This window comes from Pinus tabuliformis, chromosome J, assembly GCF_031772625.1.
Source record: "Pinus tabuliformis cultivar Carrire ecotype Pingquan chromosome J, CPIR1, whole genome shotgun sequence".
NCBI classification, from domain to species: Eukaryota; Viridiplantae; Streptophyta; class Pinopsida; order Pinales; family Pinaceae; genus Pinus; species Pinus tabuliformis.
Genome location: NC_142295.1, coordinates 940381295 through 940402386, shown reverse-complemented (window position 1 = coordinate 940402386; position 21092 = coordinate 940381295). Strand labels below are relative to the sequence as shown.

At 34.8% G+C, this 21092-nt stretch overlaps 1 protein-coding gene across 1 annotated transcript in view; it reads right to left on the bottom strand.

The window, feature by feature from the left end:
• Positions 1–2683: 2683 nt before the first annotated feature.
• Positions 2684–21092, bottom strand: part of LOC149229870 (hypersensitive-induced response protein-like protein 1) — a 71393-nt gene continuing 52984 nt past the window's right edge. Inside the window, exons 2-6 of the mRNA XM_089375930.1 lie at positions 5363–5568; positions 5018–5138; positions 4409–4500; positions 4078–4174; positions 2684–3443 (exon numbers count right to left, since the gene is read on the bottom strand). Coding sequence (XP_089232056.1) covers positions 3088–3443; positions 4078–4174; positions 4409–4500; positions 5018–5138; positions 5363–5551 — 855 coding nt within the window. The 5' untranslated portion in view covers positions 5552–5568 and the 3' untranslated portion in view covers positions 2684–3087. The remainder of the gene's footprint in view (positions 3444–4077; positions 4175–4408; positions 4501–5017; positions 5139–5362; positions 5569–21092) is intronic.

Below are 21092 nucleotides of genomic sequence, written 5' to 3'. Positions count from 1 at the left end.
GGTGGATGAAGAAACTGCTAATCTGGATCAGGAAGTTCCAGGCCAAGGAAAACTTGGATTGAAGGGAGCATCTCAGAATTTACTACAAGCATTGAAGCTTGGATAATAGTATTAAAGAAGAGAAAACCTCTTGCAGTAAAACAACCCTGGGTTCATAATCTAATCTGACATGAACTGCTTTTTCTATTGCAGAAATGAGGAAACTAGGAATGACAATATCACTACAGCATATGTGACGAAACTAAAAATCATTATATCACTGCATATGCTCAAACCTGTGTTACCAGAAACGGGACGGTTGCCACCGTTCCCCTAAAAAACGTGTAAGAAACGAGAGCAGACGGAAACGCCATTTTAGACGGTTGTTTTAGTTAACAGGTGCATATATTTTATGGGAAATTTTTCAAGGATCGTAGTTGCTCTTTTGCAGGTCGTTCTCAGCCCTGTATTTTTACAATTTTTTTTTTTTCCTTCTTCTTCTTGTAGGTATTCATTCAATAACTTAGAAGCCTATGCCAAGTATACAAAAAAGTTGATCATTTCATTACTATTGTCTTTTATTAGTTGATTTGTTTTCCCTTAACATGTATATTGTTAAAATTTATAGTTTAAACACTATTTTCTATGTGGCTGAAGAAGTTCACATTTAATTGCAAATTCTATTTTGTTTACATTTATATATATATATATATATATATATATATATATATATATATATATATATATATATATCTATATCTATATCTATATCTATATCTATATATATTTGGATTTTTTTTTAAAAACAATAATTAGCTGAAGGCGCAAAATGCATAAGAATGTATACACTTAATTGACTAGGAGGCATAATAATGTATATATTTAATACTCAATTTGCTAAGCATCATTTTGGTATTCAAATTATTTAGTTTTTTAATAAAATTTGGGCTAGAAATTTAGTTGAAACTATATTGAAAATTGAAACTAACTCTGTATTTTTCATTTTTATTTTCATTTTCTCTCTCCTCGTTTCTTGAGTGCGAAACCTCCAAACTCTTTTTCTAGTACCGTTGTCGTTTCTCGTTTCGTTTCCCATTTCTCGTTTCTGGTAACATAGGCTCAAACTGTGTGGAAATGGACTCTAGCAAAGATTTCTGGTGACATAGGCTCAAACTGTGTGGAAATAGACACCAGCAAAGATTTCCTGATAGAAATAGACTTAGGAATTAGCAAGATAAGCCCACCTGGTGGGTTGGTACCAAAGTAGAACATCAAGTGATTATCGATGTTGAGCTAGATGGCTCAAACCTGCCCATGGACGAGCCAAAAATAGAACCAGAAGAAATCAAGGACAACCCATCCAAACGACAAGATGTGATACAACAGGACTTGGTGGAATAAGAAACTGCTAATCCCCAGATCTGGATCAGGAAACAACAATCTTGCTTAGTCCTTGGACAAAGGCAAGGTGGGTCAATCCGAAGTTCCAGGCCAAGGAAAACTTGGATTGAAGGGAGCATCTCAGAATTTACTACAAGCATTGAGGCTTGGATAATAGTATTAAAGAAGAGAAAACCTCTTGCAATAACATAGCAGTAACACAACCCTGGGTTCATAATCCAATCTGACATGAACTGCTTTTGTATTGTGTTATGTAAGCAATTTGTTAGAATTTTTTACCCAAAAGATTCTTAAATGTAGTTTTGGTGGATACAAGATTTCTCAGAAATCAGGTGGAGGCAACATTTTGTAGTAACAAAGAACTACTTTTGTTTTTCAAACTCTAGAAAGTCAAGTGCAATTGCTATTAGCTCTGCCATAGCGCCCTTATTATTATAATATTGTTGTTCTGCTTAAAAATACAAAATAAATTGTAGTTCATCAAACCATCACTTCATAAAACAATCTCTAGGTCTTCACCCACTTTCAGCGTTGGTTTCTTCTAACCTCGACTCTGAGACCATGTCAAAAAAATAATTTTGAGAAGAATATAAATTACATTTATACAAGGGGGGAGAGAGGCGTTCTCTAACTTCTTTCATTAAATTAGTAGTAATAATACTAGTATACTTTAATGTACTCTTAATCTCCTAAAACTAAATCCTAATTACTAAAGAATGACAATAGATATTAATTACACAAACATACACAGCCCTCATTGGGAATTAGTTATCACAATATCTCAAAGCTTTCCACAATCTTCATGTAAGCCAAGAATGTTGTTCTTTTTACTTGAAGATAGCAAAAACCGTTGCTTCAAATGTCAAAATTGAAAAAGCAGTGAATCCCTTATCCCCATTGCAAATTTACATTTTGCTATATTAATCTCTTCTGATACATCAACTGTCAGCACCAAAGCAAAGTGAATGTATCTAATGCAAAAACAGTAGGGTTAGGGTGAGAAAGTTCAGTTTACCAACCAAAAGAAAATATGAGAAGCATTCTAAATTTGTGTACACTCTTGGACATGAATGCAAGCAAGTTACTTTGACAAATACACTGAAGCAACCTTTCCACATTGAATCTTCACATAATAAAGGGCAATGGCAGTCTTTCATGCAAGGACGTTATAAAAAATCAAGACCTCGTAAGAAGCTTGGCATTTACAGTACGAAATTGACATAGTGTTTAATTCCCAAAAACATTATACTAGAACGCTTGTTACGTAGCTGTCAAGATGCTTCAAATAAAACCCAAATTCCTTGATGCAACTTCAATTCTAGTATTGCAACTTCAGTTGATCTCCCTCAGAACTTCAATCTGTAATTCAAATCCATAAGTTTGTTGAGCTTTTCACACGACAGAAATGCAACACATTTATAATTAATACTTTACCCATCTTCTCATCCATGCAGAACTTTCCTTTGTTAATAAGACTGAAAAAGTGGCTGTACACCACCGTTCATTATGTGCGTATATTCACACCCCAAATCCAAGGTTGAGTGTCTACTTACTATATAGTAAATAGGCACTGAATCTGTAAGAATTCCTTGTATCAAAAAATTAAAAAACTCAAAATGCAAACGGTAAGCTATAAACATCGTTGCACACAATGTGCTTTTATTCTGAAATTTGACTCTTCATATGTTCTTTTAATATTTATAATGTTTAAAGGGCCTGTGCCTGAAGTAATCCATTTCTGATCTCCTCAGCAACATCACGAACTGCACCAGGTCCATGGGGGATGAAAACTGCTGATGACTTTGAAGACGCTCCTATGTCTTTCATTGTGTCAAAATACTGCGTCACTAAGACCATGTCCATCACCTCCCTTGCAGTTGTCCCAGGCACATTGTCTGAGAAAGCAAGTACACTATCCCTAAGGCCATCCACTATTGCTTGCCGTTGACGAGCAATACCCAATCCAGACAAATACTTTGCTTCTGCTTCACCTTCTGCTCGCTTAATTTGCAAGATTTTCTCTGCTTCAGCTTTGTCATTTGTTGCCACTCTCATTCTTGCAGCTGAAATCAATGATTATGAGAATAAGATGGAAGATAATGTAAAAGAAGTTTAAATAAAAATGAAAAAACAAAGCGACAATAAGAAAAAAAATTATGGAAAAAACTGCACAAAAATGCAAGTTTGTATGCTGTTATATAAGGTTAACTTTTAAGAAGATATTGCATTTATAAAGTAAAGCTACATTAGTAAAGCTGATAAAATTTTCATCCGTGCTATCAAATGATGATTAGTCTGTGCCAGTGAACTATCTATAAATACACATAATATACCAAAGAACCTCTTGAAATAGAAGAGGCCCAGTTCGGCATAACTGCAGCAAAATTGAAAATGCAAGCTCATGACATATGTTTTTGTAAAATTAACTTTTAAGAAGATATTGGATTTTTAAAGCAAAGCTACATTAGCAAAGGTGATACAGTTTTCATTCCCCGCCATCAACTGATGATTAGCATGTGCTAGTTAGCTATACATAAACACATAAGCATACCAGAACCTCTTGAAATAATAGAGGCATAGTTCTCCAAAGATCAAATATTCCTTTATTAAAAAAATAGCTAGCAGCAAGAAATTATCTTTGATGGACTTAAATATACATAATTCTACTGTGACCTCAATATGGCAGAGAATTCTTGCCTGCATTTATTTCATTCATTGCTCTCTTCACAGTTTCAGCAGGCTCTATATCAACAATGAGAGTTTGCACTATCTCAAATCCGTAGTTTGTCATAACCTGTATCCAAATAGAAGACATGATTGTGGAGAACACTCAAAAATTATTTTATCAAAACCAGAATAAAACTATCCACTAAATCGAGAAAAACAATGCAGTGACACTGGAAGATGCGAAGAATTTACCGGCATTTTCCCCACTGAAACTGAAGAAATAAATATGCAAGTACTTTTCAATTGGTACTTATCCTCCAAATAAAAGCATAAACCAAAGATGAAATGATTTTCACTCTACCTTCTCAAGTTCCTCTTCAACAGCTCTAGCAACATCATTCTTCTGCTCAAAAAGGTCATCCAAATTCATCTTTGGGACACTTGAGCGAATGACTGCACATAAAACATGACCATGAGATCAAATAGAAGTGCCCCAGTTGCATAAAACAAGAAAGGAGATCTCACCACTAACAGAGAACCCTTACTTTATATTACTATAAAGAAAGGCATCATATCGAAGTGCTGAATTGAGCCTAAATTAACACATTTTCATCTTACAATCAAAGCTTAGAAACCATTGTTTCTGTTCTTCGTCTAGAATATTCTACTTATGCTAAAACATGAACCATAACAAACAAATTCGATATTGCTGCTAAAACCTTCTGAACAATGCTCACTCCATTCCATTCCATTTGCTTTGGTGACTTGGAAATGGCAACATTGAACTAATCTAAAACAGAATGCAATTCTGAATGTTCACAAAACATAAATTAGTAGATACAAACTGCCATGGTTTCTTAATAGGACGATAAGGCATATATGGTTTTCTCAACTCCGTAAGCAGGCTAAATCTTTAAAGTCAATAGAGACAAGTTCTTTAAAGTCAATAGAGACAAGTTCTGAAATCTACCATCAAAGACATAAGCTTGGATCTGCTCCCTTGTATTGCTAAGCTTGTAAAAAGCATCCATTACTTTCTGTAAAATGGCACGGTATTGCACAGATGCAATTACAGTCACAAATACATTATCCTGCCAAAGTAAAAGTTATTGATGCAAGGATCATTTTAAATTAAAATAAAAGAAAGATATTCACTTCACTCTAGACAGTGAAAATGTCTTTATGGTACAGTAGTTGCTCACGTGTACTTTCCAAAATGAAAATAAGGTCATTAATAGTATTAACATAAAAAACACGGAGAGTTGGGTTTTGTCTTAAACAGTAGTTGTCTCATAGAGTAGAAAAAACGGTATACCTTTGTCTTTGTCTCACATCGTACATCCAGCTTTTGTACTCGTAAAGAAAGATGGCCCGCAACTTTGTACCCAAAAATCGATGGCACACAGTGGCATCCTGGCCCAAGAACGTCATTAAAGCGTCCAAATTTCTCCGTCATTGCCACTGTTGATTGATCCACTTGTATACAACAGAACACTTGCCCCATTTTATTTATTCCTGTACCTGCTTGATAGTTTAAGAGTTGACTGTCAAGGCATTAAAATAATGAATTTCTATAAGCAAACAAAACTCGCGAATGGAATCTGAAAGATGGAAAATTTAAATATGAATCCCTATAGTTCTAGGACCTTGACTAATCAACCGAAAAACCTACATGGAGCTGTACATCTGTTGTAAAGAGAAGTTTCATCCTGTTCAAGATGGCAATTTAAATATGAAGCGCTGTAATCCTAGGACCTTAACTGATCAACTGAAAAATCTACTTGGAGCTGTACATCTCTGTTGTTAAGAGGAGTTAAATTCTCTTCAGTTTTCATTTATTATGCTTTTGTTGAATGTATGTATCTTAAGTGAATTTTATATAAATCAAGTACATCACTAGAAAAACTAGAAATGATGAAAAAAGTTACCATTTTTTCCCTTTTGGAAAACATACTGTGCTTGGATTCAAAAGCAATGGTCGAGAGGAGTTTATTACGTTAGCCATACAAAACCAACTTTATCTTCAGATGCAGCAAATAAAATAATTTTTTTCATAAAATCGTTTAGCTTCCTATACACTGGGTCTCAATTATTTTAACTGGTCTGACAAGCATGCCACTAGGATTGAACCCAATACCACATTGTATAGAGCTCATTTTTATACTTAATCCAAATAAACTACATACCTCTAATATTGTACCATGTCTATACCCAACCTGACAGGAGGGGAAGCTTGCACCAAACTCCTGCAAGAACTTGGGCTAACCTAAGACAATACTAAAGGACACATCCAAGAATGATAACCAGTGAATCAATTGAAATCTGTGTCAACTTCCTTCCTTTTTTCTCGTCTACGCCACACCCATACCACTATATCAATGCACAGACCCTATTAGATATGACTTCCAAACATCCATATTGATCGTCAACTATATATCCAAGCATTTATAACCTAGGTACGAAAGCAAGCTATGCATGTTAAAACCAATGACCAATCTTGTTCACAACGGGAAAGATTTCCAATAATCAGAAATCAGGATGCATATCTTAGTTGCTGATTTCCTCTCAAAAGATGCTCTGCAATTGGTCGTGAACAAGTATGTTTTAGAATAATTCTCTGATAGACAGTCGCTTTCCTAGAATGAAGGTAATTTTGAGGACATGTAGCTGGCTATTATAGGCCTTTTTTTTTTCGGATTTTGTTAGGCTTCCAACAGGATTTTGACAGTCCTATGTCAGGTTCCAGCAATGTTTATGCTGGACTTTGTTTTATGGTACTCTCAATTTTTCTGAAGTATGTCTTTTTTCTCGGAAAAAAAAAAGTGCATATTTTAGTTACCCAGTATGACTAGAGGGTTACACCCATTTTTGTTAATTTTAAAAGATTCTGTGCTCTGAAAAAACAATTATTAGAGCAGGTATAACTATTTCATAAATTGTTAACTAATGAATCCATACAGGTGAGGATTTTTTTTTAGAGAAGGAATGAACTGTTATAGAGTTTTGTGAATCCAACATTTTAGACTACTAAGTCAGTCCATCATCAGGGGATGGGTCAATAGATTTTAAGATATTAGTGATGTATCTAGGAGCTGTATTTCATAAATGTCACAAATGGGCCTGTTACAACTCTTTTTTAGATAAGAATCTATACAATTGGTGAAACAAATTATTCACCAAACCACTAGAGGTAAGATCCTTGGACATTTCAAAACATATAATTAATAAATGTATAATTAAGAGAAGATATATATATATATGACCATATATATTAAAATAATGATTCATGTTTGTAGTTGTTATATTTCAGAACTTCATATATAAATTTAATTAAGAAGAATATAAAAAACAATATTTACAATAAACTTTCTTTCCAGTTATATATATATATAGATATATATAACATCAATGCTATGCATATCAGATAGAAAAATAAATTATAAAATTATAAAACATGTGAAAGGAAAATGCTACATGCATATGTCATTATAACTATATGTATTATCACATGAAATTAAAAATAAGAATATTTCTATATATAAAGATGTGAAATTCATATAAATATTGTTAATATTATAAACATTAGCATAAATCTTCTTAATTCCATATCTACCAAACACCCAGAGGAATCAAATCTCTAGAGGTGCGAACTTTTCTTCAACTTTTGCACTCAAAAAAAAGTTTGAAACTTGAGAGATTTAAATTTTAATCCCTCCCGGTACTAAGTAGATCCAAAATTAACATAGATCTATACTGAAGAAATAAAACCAATCACTTCTCTATCTATTAACTCAAAAAACAAAAAATACAATACCTCGATACCCGTCAAACTCACTGATATCTAAGACACATACCAATGGTTTGCCCTATCTATCTATCCTTTATAAAAGAGGAGAGATATCTAAGACACATACCAATGGCTCTCCCTATCTATCTATCCTTTATAGAAGATGAGAGGTATAGGGTAACGATGCATGTAAATACACTACAAAGAGTGTCTCCTATGACTCTGTCAAAAGTAAAACCTTAATCAACTAAGGTAATGTCCCCAGTTTGTAAGATTAATTTTCCTATAAATAAAACACCCACTGCTAGTGAAGTACCTTACTCTCATAGAATGTGTGCCCTCCTAGAATAGATCAACCTCCATGCAATGCACTTTCATAAAACTACACTCCCTCTGACTAGGCACCTGGGCTAAACCTGGAAAACTATTCTAGGATTATGCCTTTTCTAACTCAAGAACAACACCTAAGAGAATAAAGCACCCAAACTAATATAACATTTTGGAGTGGTCTAAGGAGGCTGAGGAATTGCCTAGATGGTCGAAAGTAATTAGAATCTGGGCAAAAAAATTTCAAAAAAAATTGTAGAGGCAGTGTTTGAATCATATTTTTGATGGTGGAAATAGATTCAACACCATCAAAAATGTCTAGAGCACCTAAAATGTTGAATTTTAACAACTATAACTTGGATTTACAAAAATCCTTGTCAAATTTTCTCAAAATATGGTCAGAATTTCCATAACTTTTAGGGCAAAAAAACAATACGGCTAACATTTTAAATAAGGAAAATCCAGCACTCTAAAGATAAAAAATCTAAATGCAGCACATGCATGCATACACCTCTATATCTAACTGTCCATCACTGTTGTTGTGCCCTCACCGAAGCTTCTAGGGTGCAATTTCAGCCATGCAACGACCACATCCACTACAATCTGCATAGGAATTAAGGCTTCAGTAATTTTGCTGAGTGTGCCAATCTGCTAAAGTTGCTAAAAAATATACTGCTGGAGAATCTGTTGCTATTGAAGAATATACTGTTGCGGAATCTGATGTTGCTACTGAAGGAGAATAGTGAATAAGCCAACATGTAAAACTACCATTCCCTCAGTGTAAGGAAAATGTTTTCCGTCAAACCAAATCTCTCCCTGAACATCTCAAACCTCTAATGTCTTCAAGGAGAACTTCCCTTGTTCAAGGAAAAAATTATCAGCAACTGCATGCTCAAAATTAATCATTGATTCCATAGTGGGTTTTGCAACTATCTCGCAGACATCAAACTCTGTCATTTGTGCTCTTCAGTTTCTTCCTTAGAGCTGAAGGTTCTGTCATATCAATAAAAGTAATGCAACGTGAGTTGGAAACTTCTTAGGAGGATTACTCATCCAAAATGTAGATTTCGGTGCTCCCACTTGTTCTTGTGCCTCCCATAACGTCCGGGTAAGCCATCTCGACTCCCTGGCTGAATTAGATAGTACTAAAACATTTCAACTTACCAATGCCTTCTGCTTGTTGGTTTGAGTGGTTAATTAAACAAGAAATAAATGAATTGAAATTGAATGGAAATCGAATGCAAACACACAAGTAAAACACAAGATTTTACATGGTAAAACCTTAACAATGTCTCAAGAAAACATCCACAGGGCAAGGGATTGGAAACCTATTAATCAAAGATGATTTTCCATCATTACAATAGTTCAAGCATTCATCAATTTTATAAGAGCCTCCTCCGTCACATAATTGTTGTTTCGGTATAAAACTAACTTGGCAGTAACTAATACAATTTTTACCCATATTTACATAATTAGTTGTCAATTTCCTGACAACAATTTTCCTAATCCCTTGCCCATGCCCATTCATCATCTCTTTTGCAAGCCAATAGAAGCTAAACACCATCGTAGCTTCTCTACTGTAACTGACTTCGTGAATATGTTTGCAAAATTCTCCCGTGTATGGACCTTCTCGAGAGCTACTTTTCCGCCATCGATCACATGTCTCAGAAAATGATACCTTACATTAATATGCTTGGTCTTGCTGTGATAAGCTGGATTTATAGCCAAGTGAATAGCACTTTGAATATCATAGAGTACATTCACTCTTTCCTGCATCCTTCCAATCTCATCAAGTAGACCCCTTAACCAGATTGCTTCTTTACTGGCATCTGAAGTAGCTATATATTCTGCCTCGGTAGTGGACAATGCAACTATTTCTTGAAGCTTTGACATCCAACTAATTGTTCCACCTATAAGAGTAAAAGCATGACCTGTAGTAGATCTCCTTTTGTCCAAATCACTTGCATAATCAACATCCACATATCCGCAAACTGGTCCTTCACTACCATTAAAGATGATGCAATGATCAGTTGTGCCTCTTAAATACTGAATCACCCATTTCACTGCTCATCAATGTTCTTCACCTAGATTTGCCATGAACCTGTTGACAACTCCAACTGCATGTGAAATGTCAGGTCTTGTAGATACCATCGCATACATCAAGTTTCCTACAACATTTGAATATGGTACACGAGACATATACTGCTTTTCTTCATTAGTTCTAGGACTCAAAACCAAAGCTTAAAATGGGAAGCTAATGGAACATTAATAGGTTTCACACTGTTCATACCGAACTTTTTAAGTACTCTTTCCACATGCTTCTGCTGTGATAACCAAAGATTACCATTTTTCCTATCTCTGTGTATCTCCATGCCCAAGATATGTTTTGTTGCTCCAAGATCCTTCATATCAAACGTCATAGAGAGCTGAGCCTTTAACCTACTGATCTCATCCATGGTTTTTCTTGCAATAAGCATATCGTCAATATAAAAAACTAAGATAATGAATATGCCACTGAAACTCTTGAATTATACACAATGATCATACTCACTTCTAATAAATTTCTGGCTCAACATGAAGGAGTCAAACTTCTTGTACCATTGCCTGGGAGACTGCCTCAGGCCATACAATGATTTCCTGAGCTTGCAAACTAATCTTCTGTTGCGATCTTGTACAAAACCTTCTATTTGTTCCATATATATCTCTTCATCCAAATCACCATGTAGAAAAGTTGTTTTAACATCTAACTGTTCTAACTCAAGGTTAAGTAATGCAGTTAGTGCCAACACAGTACGAATAGAAGCAAGTTTTACAACTGGTGAAAAAATCTCATGAAAGTCAATACCTTCAACCTGAGAATACCCTTTTGCTACCAGCCTTCCCATATACCTTTTGATACTTCCAACAACTTGTCGTTTCAATTTGAAGACCCATTTGCATCCAACAACACTTCTCCCTTCAGGAAGTTCTACAACATCCCAGGTATTGTTCTTGGCTAAGGAATCCATTTCTTCTTCCATAGCCATTTTCCATTTTTCGCTATTCGTATCATCCATTGTTTCCTGATAACAAGAAGGTTTCCCATCTTCAGTAATCAAAGCAAAAGATGAAACAGAATCTTCATACCTTTTGGGAGTTTTTCTTTCCCTTGTAGACCTTCTTAGAGTGAATGGTTGCTGAACTGGTTCAGAAACATCAACAGTTTCCTTTGTATCTTCATCACCTTTTCCTCCAAAAGTCTCTCCTTCCTTTAGAATTTCAAAAAAAGGTCTAGCCTCCAATTCAATTTGTTGACTTGGCAATACCTATTCCTATTCAATTCTTTGAACATTTGATTTTAAAAGAGAAGATTCATCAAATGTTACATCTCTACTAATGATTATCTTCTGTGAAGTAGGATCCCACAACCTATATCCTTTCACCACATTGTTATACGCAACAAAGACATAACATTTTGATTTGGATCTAATTTTGAACAATGATTTTTAGGAATAAGAGCATAGGCATCACAACCAAATATCCTTAAATGTGAATAATCACAAGACTGACTTGTCCAGAATTCTTTAGGAATTTTACAATTAATTGCTATTGAAGGTGATCTGTTAATTAAATAATAAGTAGTGGATAATACTTCTGCCCACAACTCCTTTTGCAGGTTAGCATTGTTGATCATGCTTATGGCTCTTTCCATAAGAGTCTGATTCATACGTTCAACAACACCATTTTGGTGAGGAGTATAAACAATTCCTTCATCCTTACAGTATTGTTCAAATTCTATTGAAGTAAATTCACCACCATTATCAATTCTTAAACATTTAATTGATTTGTCTGTACTTTTTTCTACCATCACTTTAATTGTTTAAATACATTGAATACATCAACTTTCTTTTTTAACATAAAGACCCAAACTTTTTGGGACAAATCATCAATAACCATTAAGAAATATAAAGCACCTCCATACGATACAATTGGAGATGGTCCCCACAAATCAGAATGAATATAGTCTAAAATTTCTTTACTATTATGACTTCCAGTTTTATATCTTAGTTTACACTGTTTTCTATACACGCAATGTTTACAGAAATCCAACTTCAAGGATTTCAAATCAAGAAGTAATTTACGATTCAACAGTACGTGAATACCTTTCTCACTCATGTAACCCAATCGTTGATGCCATAGGCAAGTACCTTCTTTTTCTTTCTCTGACACAATCGCTGCTTCGCTGACCTGAGCACTTCCTTTGAGTATGTAAAGATTTCTGAGCTTTTCTACTTTCATAAGAAATAGGGCACCTTTAGAGACTTTCAACACTCCATTCTGACCTGTAAACTTATAACCATCCAAATCCAACACTCCCAAAGAAATCAAATTTTTCTTCAATTCAGGTACATTTCTAACACTAGTTAATGTTCTAACTATGTTATCATACATTTTAATCCTCATATTTTCCATCCCAATAGTATGACATGATACATTATTACCCATGAAAATAGAACTACCGTTTACAACTTCATATGAACTAAACCAATTTCTGTGTGGACACATGTGATGAGAAGCACTAGAGTCTAACAACCAACTTTCAAAATCTTGAGAGAAATTACATACAGGTAAAGTTTGCTCTATCATACATAATTCTTTAGCACATAAAAACTTGCCTATCATACCTGAATCAAACTGATTTGCTTCCTTCTTTGGGTTATCAAACCCTATTCATTTCCAACAGTCTTTCTTAAGGTGTCCAATTTTATTACAGTACCAACATTTCAACTTACACTTCTTTCCCTTTGATTTTGCTCTGGAAGATCCCCTTGCTTTTTCTACTCTTTCCTTTGACCCTCCTCTGGCTATCATGGCTTCTGGTGCAGCTGTTTCAGTAATGGATTTCCTCCGTACTTATTTAGATAAGAGACCTCCCACAACTGATTCAAATTTCAAAGAATCAGTCGTGCATCAAACTGATTGAATTTACGAAGTGGTCCCACAACTCGGGCATAGAACACAACAAGGTTATAGCTTTGTCTTCTTCTTGAATTTTAACTTCCATATATGATAATTGACATATAAGTGTATTAAAAACATTTAAATGTTCTGCAATTTTTTTACCCTCCTTCATCAGAAGACTGTACAATTGTCATTTCAAATAAATTCTATTGGTTAATTATTTTATCATATATAATTTTTCAAGTTTTTCCCATAAGCCTGTAGCTGTACTCTCTTCAAAAATGTTTAAGAGAACTTCATCCACTATGCATAACCTGATGGTACTGAGAGCTCGAGCATCCAATTCCTCCCAGTCCGAATCTATCATGCTAGTAGGTTTCTTATTCACCATGTCCAATGCTTTGTGCAATCCTTGTTGCACGAGCAAATCCCTAAATTTCAATTTCCATAGAGCAAAGTTGTTATTGCGAGTGAATTTCTCCACCTTGAACTTTGCATTCGTCATCTTTGCCATTTATTTCCTCCTAGGGTTTCAGTATTTCAACTAGGGTTTCTTAAAAAAAATTGATTTGTCTTCTTCCAACAAGGGGTTTTCAATTTTTTATTCTCCAAAAAAATTTCAGAATTCTGTTCCGTTCCAAAACATTTTTTTCTTTTTTTTTCTTCCAATTGATTGGAAAAATATACAACAGTTTTCTGGAAAAAAAATTCTTCCAATTGATTGAAAAAAATTTACAACAGTTTTCTAGAAGAATTGCCTTTAATTTCAGTTTTCTTGGACAAAAAACCTTCTTTCGTCAATGAAACCCTTTACTGGAAAAATTTCACAAATTCCCTTTTTTTTATTTACTTCATAGATTTCAAACCCTAAGATTACCTCAAATACATAGAAATTATGTATTTATTTTTTTCTTTAAAAAACCTCAGACCATATGCTCAAAAGGTTTTCAAAATTCTAAAAAGAAATTTAATAAATACCTGGATTGAAGGCCTTTTTTTACTCCAAAATGCATGTTTCTCTTTAAAAATAGTCTCTTTAAAAACAGGGCTGATGGCTGCAACTCTCTCCGTCAACAGGTTTTCTACTCCAACATTTAAAAAACATAGCGAGCTCCTCTTTAAAAACTCAGCAGCTCAGCGGCTCCTCTTTTAAAAACTTCAATGACTCCTCTCAAAAGAAAAATTGTCTCCTCATCAACTGCAGCTCTAGCTGACTATGATGCTCTTTGATGGATGACTTTATTTCTTGGCGCTGGCTACGCTTCTCTTTGACGGCTTGATTTTTTAAGGCAGCCTTTGTCCTGCTCACTCAATATATTCCTCTGATACCACTTGTTGGTTTGAGTGGTTAATTAAACAAGAAAGAAATGAAATGAAACTGAATGGAAACCGAATGAAAACACACAAGTAAAACACAAGATTTTATGTGGTAAAACCTTGACAATGTGTCAAGGAAACATCCACGGGGCAAGGGATTGGAAATCTATTAATCAAAGATGATTTTCCATCATTACAATAGTTCGGGCATTCATCAATTTTATAATAGCCTCCTCCATTACATAACTGATGTTTCGGTATAAAACTAACTTGGTAGTAACTAATACAATTTTTACCCATATTTACATAATTAGTTGTCAATTTCCAACACTACTATGATGGAAGATAAATGCAGTGAGCCTTTGAGGACTCAGAGTATCCGAAAAAGATATCTTTTATGCTAGAATGTTCAAACTTAGATCTCTTCTCATCAGGAATATGAGTATACACAAGATAACCAAAAACACAAAAATGGGATGCCTATGGTTTCTCACTAGTAAAAGCTTCTTTTGGTGGTACTTTAAGATATTTTTTAAAAGTACTTCTATTTTAAAAAAAATAATTCAATTTTGTAATTTACTTTAAAAAGTGAATGTCTTATATTTAGCGGTTGAGTCTATAATTGTATGTCATGCATGAGTTAGATTCGAAGAAATATTAAAATAGATTCTTTACTAAAACTATAAAGATAAGGCAAGATAAAGACTTTTAGCGCACATACACTTGAGTAGTTAAGCAAAAGAGAGAGAGAGTGAGTGCAGGTAGTAAAGGAATATGCATTCTCAGGTAGCACATAGCTTGAGACAACAATTCATATAGTTTGGCCTAGTGTTACTAATACATCCATATGCATGCACCCATACAGGTTGTCGTAGGCCATACAACACAACAATTTTCTAGGGTGTTCGCGCATGCCATACAACACAACGATTTTCTATGATTTCCAGTTTTTTCAACACACTAGGGTTTTTTGAGTATCCACAGAGTGCTGCTTTTTGGACAACATGTGAAGGTTTTCTTTCAGTTTTTTTTGAAGGAATGAAAAGTTTATTTGGAGTAATTATTTATGTGTGTGAGAAATTAATTTTCTAGCTACTGTGATTGATGCTATGGTCTGCAAATTTATTTTTTGCATTAATTATATTTAACAACTTATTTATTTGATTAAGATCATAAGGACATTAATTACTTAGGGATCAAAATTCTAACATGGTAACACAGCTTGAAATCCAATTGAGATTCTTAGGGATTTGCAACAATAAATCTATTGTGGGACAAAATGACCAAAAGTAAAAGAATTTTGAAGTTCTATTTTTTTTATTTGGGAGTTTTTGCAATAGATCTCACAGATGGCAACAATCCTTTGGTTTGAGGACATATTGGATGGTGCATCAAACTTTGTAGCATGGAAAATGAGGGTTACACTCTTACTTAAGCAAAATGATTTTTGAGATATTGTCAAGGACATTGAGACTCCACCTACAAATTCATAGGACTTGGAAACACAAAACAAAAAGGAAGTCAAGGCCAAGTGGATGATCTTGGATGCCATAAAGGACTCTCTAATTTCTCATGTATCTGAAAATATTGTTATAGCAAAAACTAGCACCTTAGTGCAAAGCAGCCTAGATCAAGTGCAACAATGGGAGTGTCATCACTGTCACCAACTCCCCCAATTTTAGTGATGTACATCCAGCACAAGGGAGGCTTTCCTAGTAAATCTTATGAACCAAATAATCCAATTACCTCAAGTTAAGTGTCCCCTAAGGGTTCTACAATGACTTCTACCATAGGATAAGAATAGGAATTAGATCTTATGAATCAAATGACCCAATTACCTCAAGCTAAGTGTCCCCTAAGGGTTTTGCAATGACTTCCATACAAGGATAAGAATAGGAATTAGGGTGGAATATTACAAACTAAGTTTTTAAAAATCATAAATGTCATCAATATAATTGTTTATAATAACAACAAAATCATCCCCGAAATCTTATGATAAAAAATATAAAATGAGGACTAAGATAATGAATAATTATAACAAATTTTCTATGTTTTAAAGACATATAACAACACTAAAACCCTAGATATCAACCATAAAGTAGGGTTGGAAAATCATGTAAAATGACATGTTTTCCAATTAATTGCAAACAAACCCTAACCCTAATGTATGATTTTGTTGTAGATAAACACTAATTTACTCTATAACAATATAAAAAAAAAGATTGTAGGCTTTTAAATATTTCCCAAGAGAGTCAACTAGTGCCTTTTTCATTTGGGGCTAATAGAGTATATGAACATACAAACTTAGGGCAACTTTAAGGGTAAAAAACTTGATTCAAAAGAACGAGGGAAAGTTAGCATACTTATTCTAGGGTTTGAGCCTCGATTTTTCAAAGATAGTTTAAGTTAAGGAGCTAATATGCTACTTCCTCAAAGTCTTGGAAGAAGGGTGAGTTTAACAAAGATCATGAAAGAAATATGATGCTAACATTCTTAATACATGCATCATCCATCCAATAAAACACGAAACCAAAAATAAAGAAGTTAATTGACCTACTTTTCCATGCATTCATCCAAGCTTCACCATAAACATCCATGAAAAGAGATCAAATCCACATCTAAAGAAGTCCCCAAGCAAGTTGTTCAATTAGTGCTCTATAATAAACTAGAGAAAAGTTATGTAATCTAAGAGATGTGTGTCTCAAGGGTGATCAATATCAAATGGAATGGATTGTTCCCTATTTATATTAGTAACTAATAAATTTACTCCAAATCATCCCTAACGTCCCTAAAAATATAAATTCTATTATACAAGGTGGATAGGTCATCAAGATGATACCCAAAATAGCTTCATCAATGCTAAAACATAACAAATATCATCAAATTAGCCCACACGTGTGAGTTAGAGTGCTTCCAAGGGTGACATCATCATCAAAATAGGGCTAAAAGTAACCCAAAGGTCATGCCTCATCAATAAAAGGTTCATCTCCTCATCAAGGGGGTATGTCCTAGCTCAAACATTACCTCCAATTATCGAAAAGTGCTCTTTCTAGCCTACATCATCATCTAGAGTACCACGTCATTATCTAGGAGCAACATGCTAGCTCCAATAGGAAAAATATAATGTGTTATAGGTGTAAGAGTATCCCATGGTGCATGATAAATCATCATCAAGATCAACAAACATTAATAAGGGTGCAATGTTCAAGGTACGAGTGACGCACCATCAATGTCCAAGAGGTATAACTCAAGCATCATCAACATCCTCCAAAGGACTATGGATATGTTTGGATCATCATCATGCATAAGCTCAAGGAAGAAAGTAAGATCAAGTAGCATGGTCACAAGAGTCATGAAGCATAAAAACAAAAGACACTATTAGATGCTTTCAAACTTGGGGAAAGGAATAGTTTCTAGGTTGACCCTTCAATCAATAAGTGTGTGTGATAAGTGACATGGTTTGGGGTGTACTTCATGAGAGGTGTAATAGTCTTATATTAGGTTATGATAGACTTTCATTTCATTCACAAATGACTTTGTGGAGGGAGTGTTCGCATCTACTTGAGTTACCCTTTCCTCAACACTACTTTTTATGCCCTTTGCTTAGCCTTTTTCATTCCTTTGATTTGTCTTCCTTAGCAAGCTTCTATTGATTTCATTTAAGACCCCTTTTAGAATGAGGTGGTTTATTTCTCATCGAAGTTCAGATGTTTTCATAAGTCCATTTTACTTTGATAGGCATGATAAACATGGGTCTATGATGATGGCCTCATATGAGGGGATATAAGTCAAGTTAAATTGGCTTTTCACAATCACCCGTTACCATTCTTTTGCATTTTGACATTTCGGCATATGTTTTTATATTTCTTTCCTTTTGCAACTACATCAACCTTTGGGAAGTTTCCAAGTACCTCTTCTCATTGAATGAGGCAAGCAAGGAACCAATATGAGGGACTAAAAACAACCAAACAGAAGAAGGGATAACGAATTGAGCCTTGGTATGGAAACCTACCAATTGATAGCTTCCAAATCCAGGGAACCCTGGGATATTTTGAATGGGTAATCCTGAGCCAAATCCGGTTCATGAAGACAATGTTTCTTATTAAAGAAAAATGGTATGTTTCAAGTATGCAAGGATATGGACATGCTGCATCAATCAAGGCCTCCTATTCGTGCCCCTCCTAAATAATGAAAAAACCACAAGAGGTACACTCGATTAGGAAGATGACTACCAAGGTGAAATGAGGAAATGCGTACAACTTCTAAGCACAATGATTCACTATCTAATTTCAACCTGTGAGCCTTACATAGATTCCTTTGTAACATTAAATGTAAGCACTTTGTATGAGACAATGGCTAGTATACCTCATGGTCATTGACCTCCCATCATCTAGTGAGAAAACTAATCAAATGGATGAGCTAACCAATGTGTGGGTGAGAGGCATCTGAGAAGTTTCTATCTGAGGATCATTTGATGATGTTGGAAAGAAATTCGCATCTTAGGAGAAAATTTTGCCTAGGGTTACCCATTCATATGGATGGGTAATAGAGACTATGGTGAAAGTGATGTTTGATGCCCTAGTTAGTCTTTTCTAGAGTTAGAACATAAACATGGAGATGGTATTGCAGAACAAACTCAGATCCATAGAGACGACTAGATCAGGCACAATCACTAGTTACCTTATGAAGACCACATAGAGTCGTGATTAGCTTGCAGTGCTTCAGAAGAAAGTTATAGACGTAGAACTAGTAAATATGGAATTGAATGGTTTTCCAACATCATGAAATTATTTGTCAAAGTTATTTTCTTTGGGAAAACCTTCTTGAATTTTAGAGGCTTTGTGATGATTGTATCCAAGAGGTGACTTGTATGGAGTCAAAAGTTAGCAAGAATGGTGGTGATGACCTAGTTCTATTTGGCTAGTCATTAGGGTAGAGGTAAAAGACCTAGAAAGGGTAAGGAAACAGGTGAGGAGTCAACCTCATAACAATGAAAGAATGAATTGAGTGAAATCAAGTGTTTTTTTTGCCATAAGTGCAATCAATATCCATCACAACATCCAAAGAAGAAGAAGGGTAACGGGAAGTAGGTAGAAATCTCTACAAAAACTCAAATGAACAAGCTTGTTGCCAAGTTAGAGAAGGATTTCTCAATGATATATTGCCTTTCTACTAGTGCAATTATGAGGGATGCATGGTATGTCAATAATGGAACATCTCAACATATGATATCATCCTGATAGTTATTTTCTAGTTTGAAGAAGAAATACTTAGGACTACAGGTTTAGTTTAATGATGATGCCCACTACCTAATAGCGGGATTTCGTACTATTACCTTCTATCTTGAGTTAGGTAATTCTTTATATTTTGATTATGTCTTGTTTGTTATAGGTCTACAGAAGAAGTTTCTTTCAATTTCGATCATGGAGGATAAGGGTTTTGTAGTGGAGTTAAAGGACCAACAAGTCTTCATTAGGTCAAATGATTATGGCCCAGATATAGCACAAATGATAGGGGGTTAGAGAAGGTAATCTATGCGGGCTATAGGATGAACCTATTTGATCTTTGGTGCATAACAATGATAGCTTTTATGAGTTGTGGCACTTGCATCACAAGGTGTTTCCTATTTTGAGGGAGATGGTCATAGGTCTTCCAAAGTTGAGTATTGAGCAACATAATGTATGCAAAGGGTCTAGATATAACAAGCACGCTAAGGCCACTTTCCCAAGAAACTAGCATAGGTCCCAGGAGATTCCAAGCCTAGTACATTTAGATATTTGCAGATCAATGTTAGTAGCATCAACAACAAAAAGCAGGTATTATGTTTCGTAGTTGCATTCTTTGTAAATATCTCACTGATCACTAAACCAAACCACACAACTAAGACTTGCCATAGCTAACACAGAAAGAAGATTCTTCGTTAAACTAGGATTATATAAGACAACATCAAATCTCAAGAACATTACCTAATGGCATGCAAGAATAGATTGAACTTGTCACCTATAACTAGATATGAGACATCATCAACCATCTCCACTTGCATGCTGACATCCTACTTCTAAAGTCTATTGAAAAAATGCCTTCATATTGAAGGCCATGTGTCTGGATCCTCCATTGTTCACATAAAACCTACATTACAAACTGTGTTAGTGGAAAGGCATGAAACCATGCAGAAGCTTGTCTCAAGCTTCAATTAATAGTCGTCCACTTTGCATGAAGCTTCTACACTCCTTGTAGTCTACTTATGCTTTCCCTTCCCCTTCTTCATTGGACACTAGAATCATAGTAGCCCATCTTGTGGCACTTGAAGCACTTCACATGACTCGAGTCTTTCTTTCCCTAGCTAGAGGAGAACTTAAATCCTCCTTCTTATAACCCCTCCCAAGTCCTCCTTGCTTACCTTATCTCCTCATCTTCTCAATGACGAAAACATTCTAGATCTCCTAAGGTGTAGGTGAAATTGTTTGTAGGCTTGTTTCTTCCTAGGGAAAATCATCCCAAAGCTTCTCAAAGGTGGGTAGCTTCTTATGAATACAAACATCCCAAACAAAAGGCTCCCAACATGAAGAGAACCCATTTAATTCTATAACACTAACACATCATTCTCCACCTTCACCTCAATAGAAGCACATTGAGTTTGATGTTGAATGATTGTCATAAGGTAAACAACCAC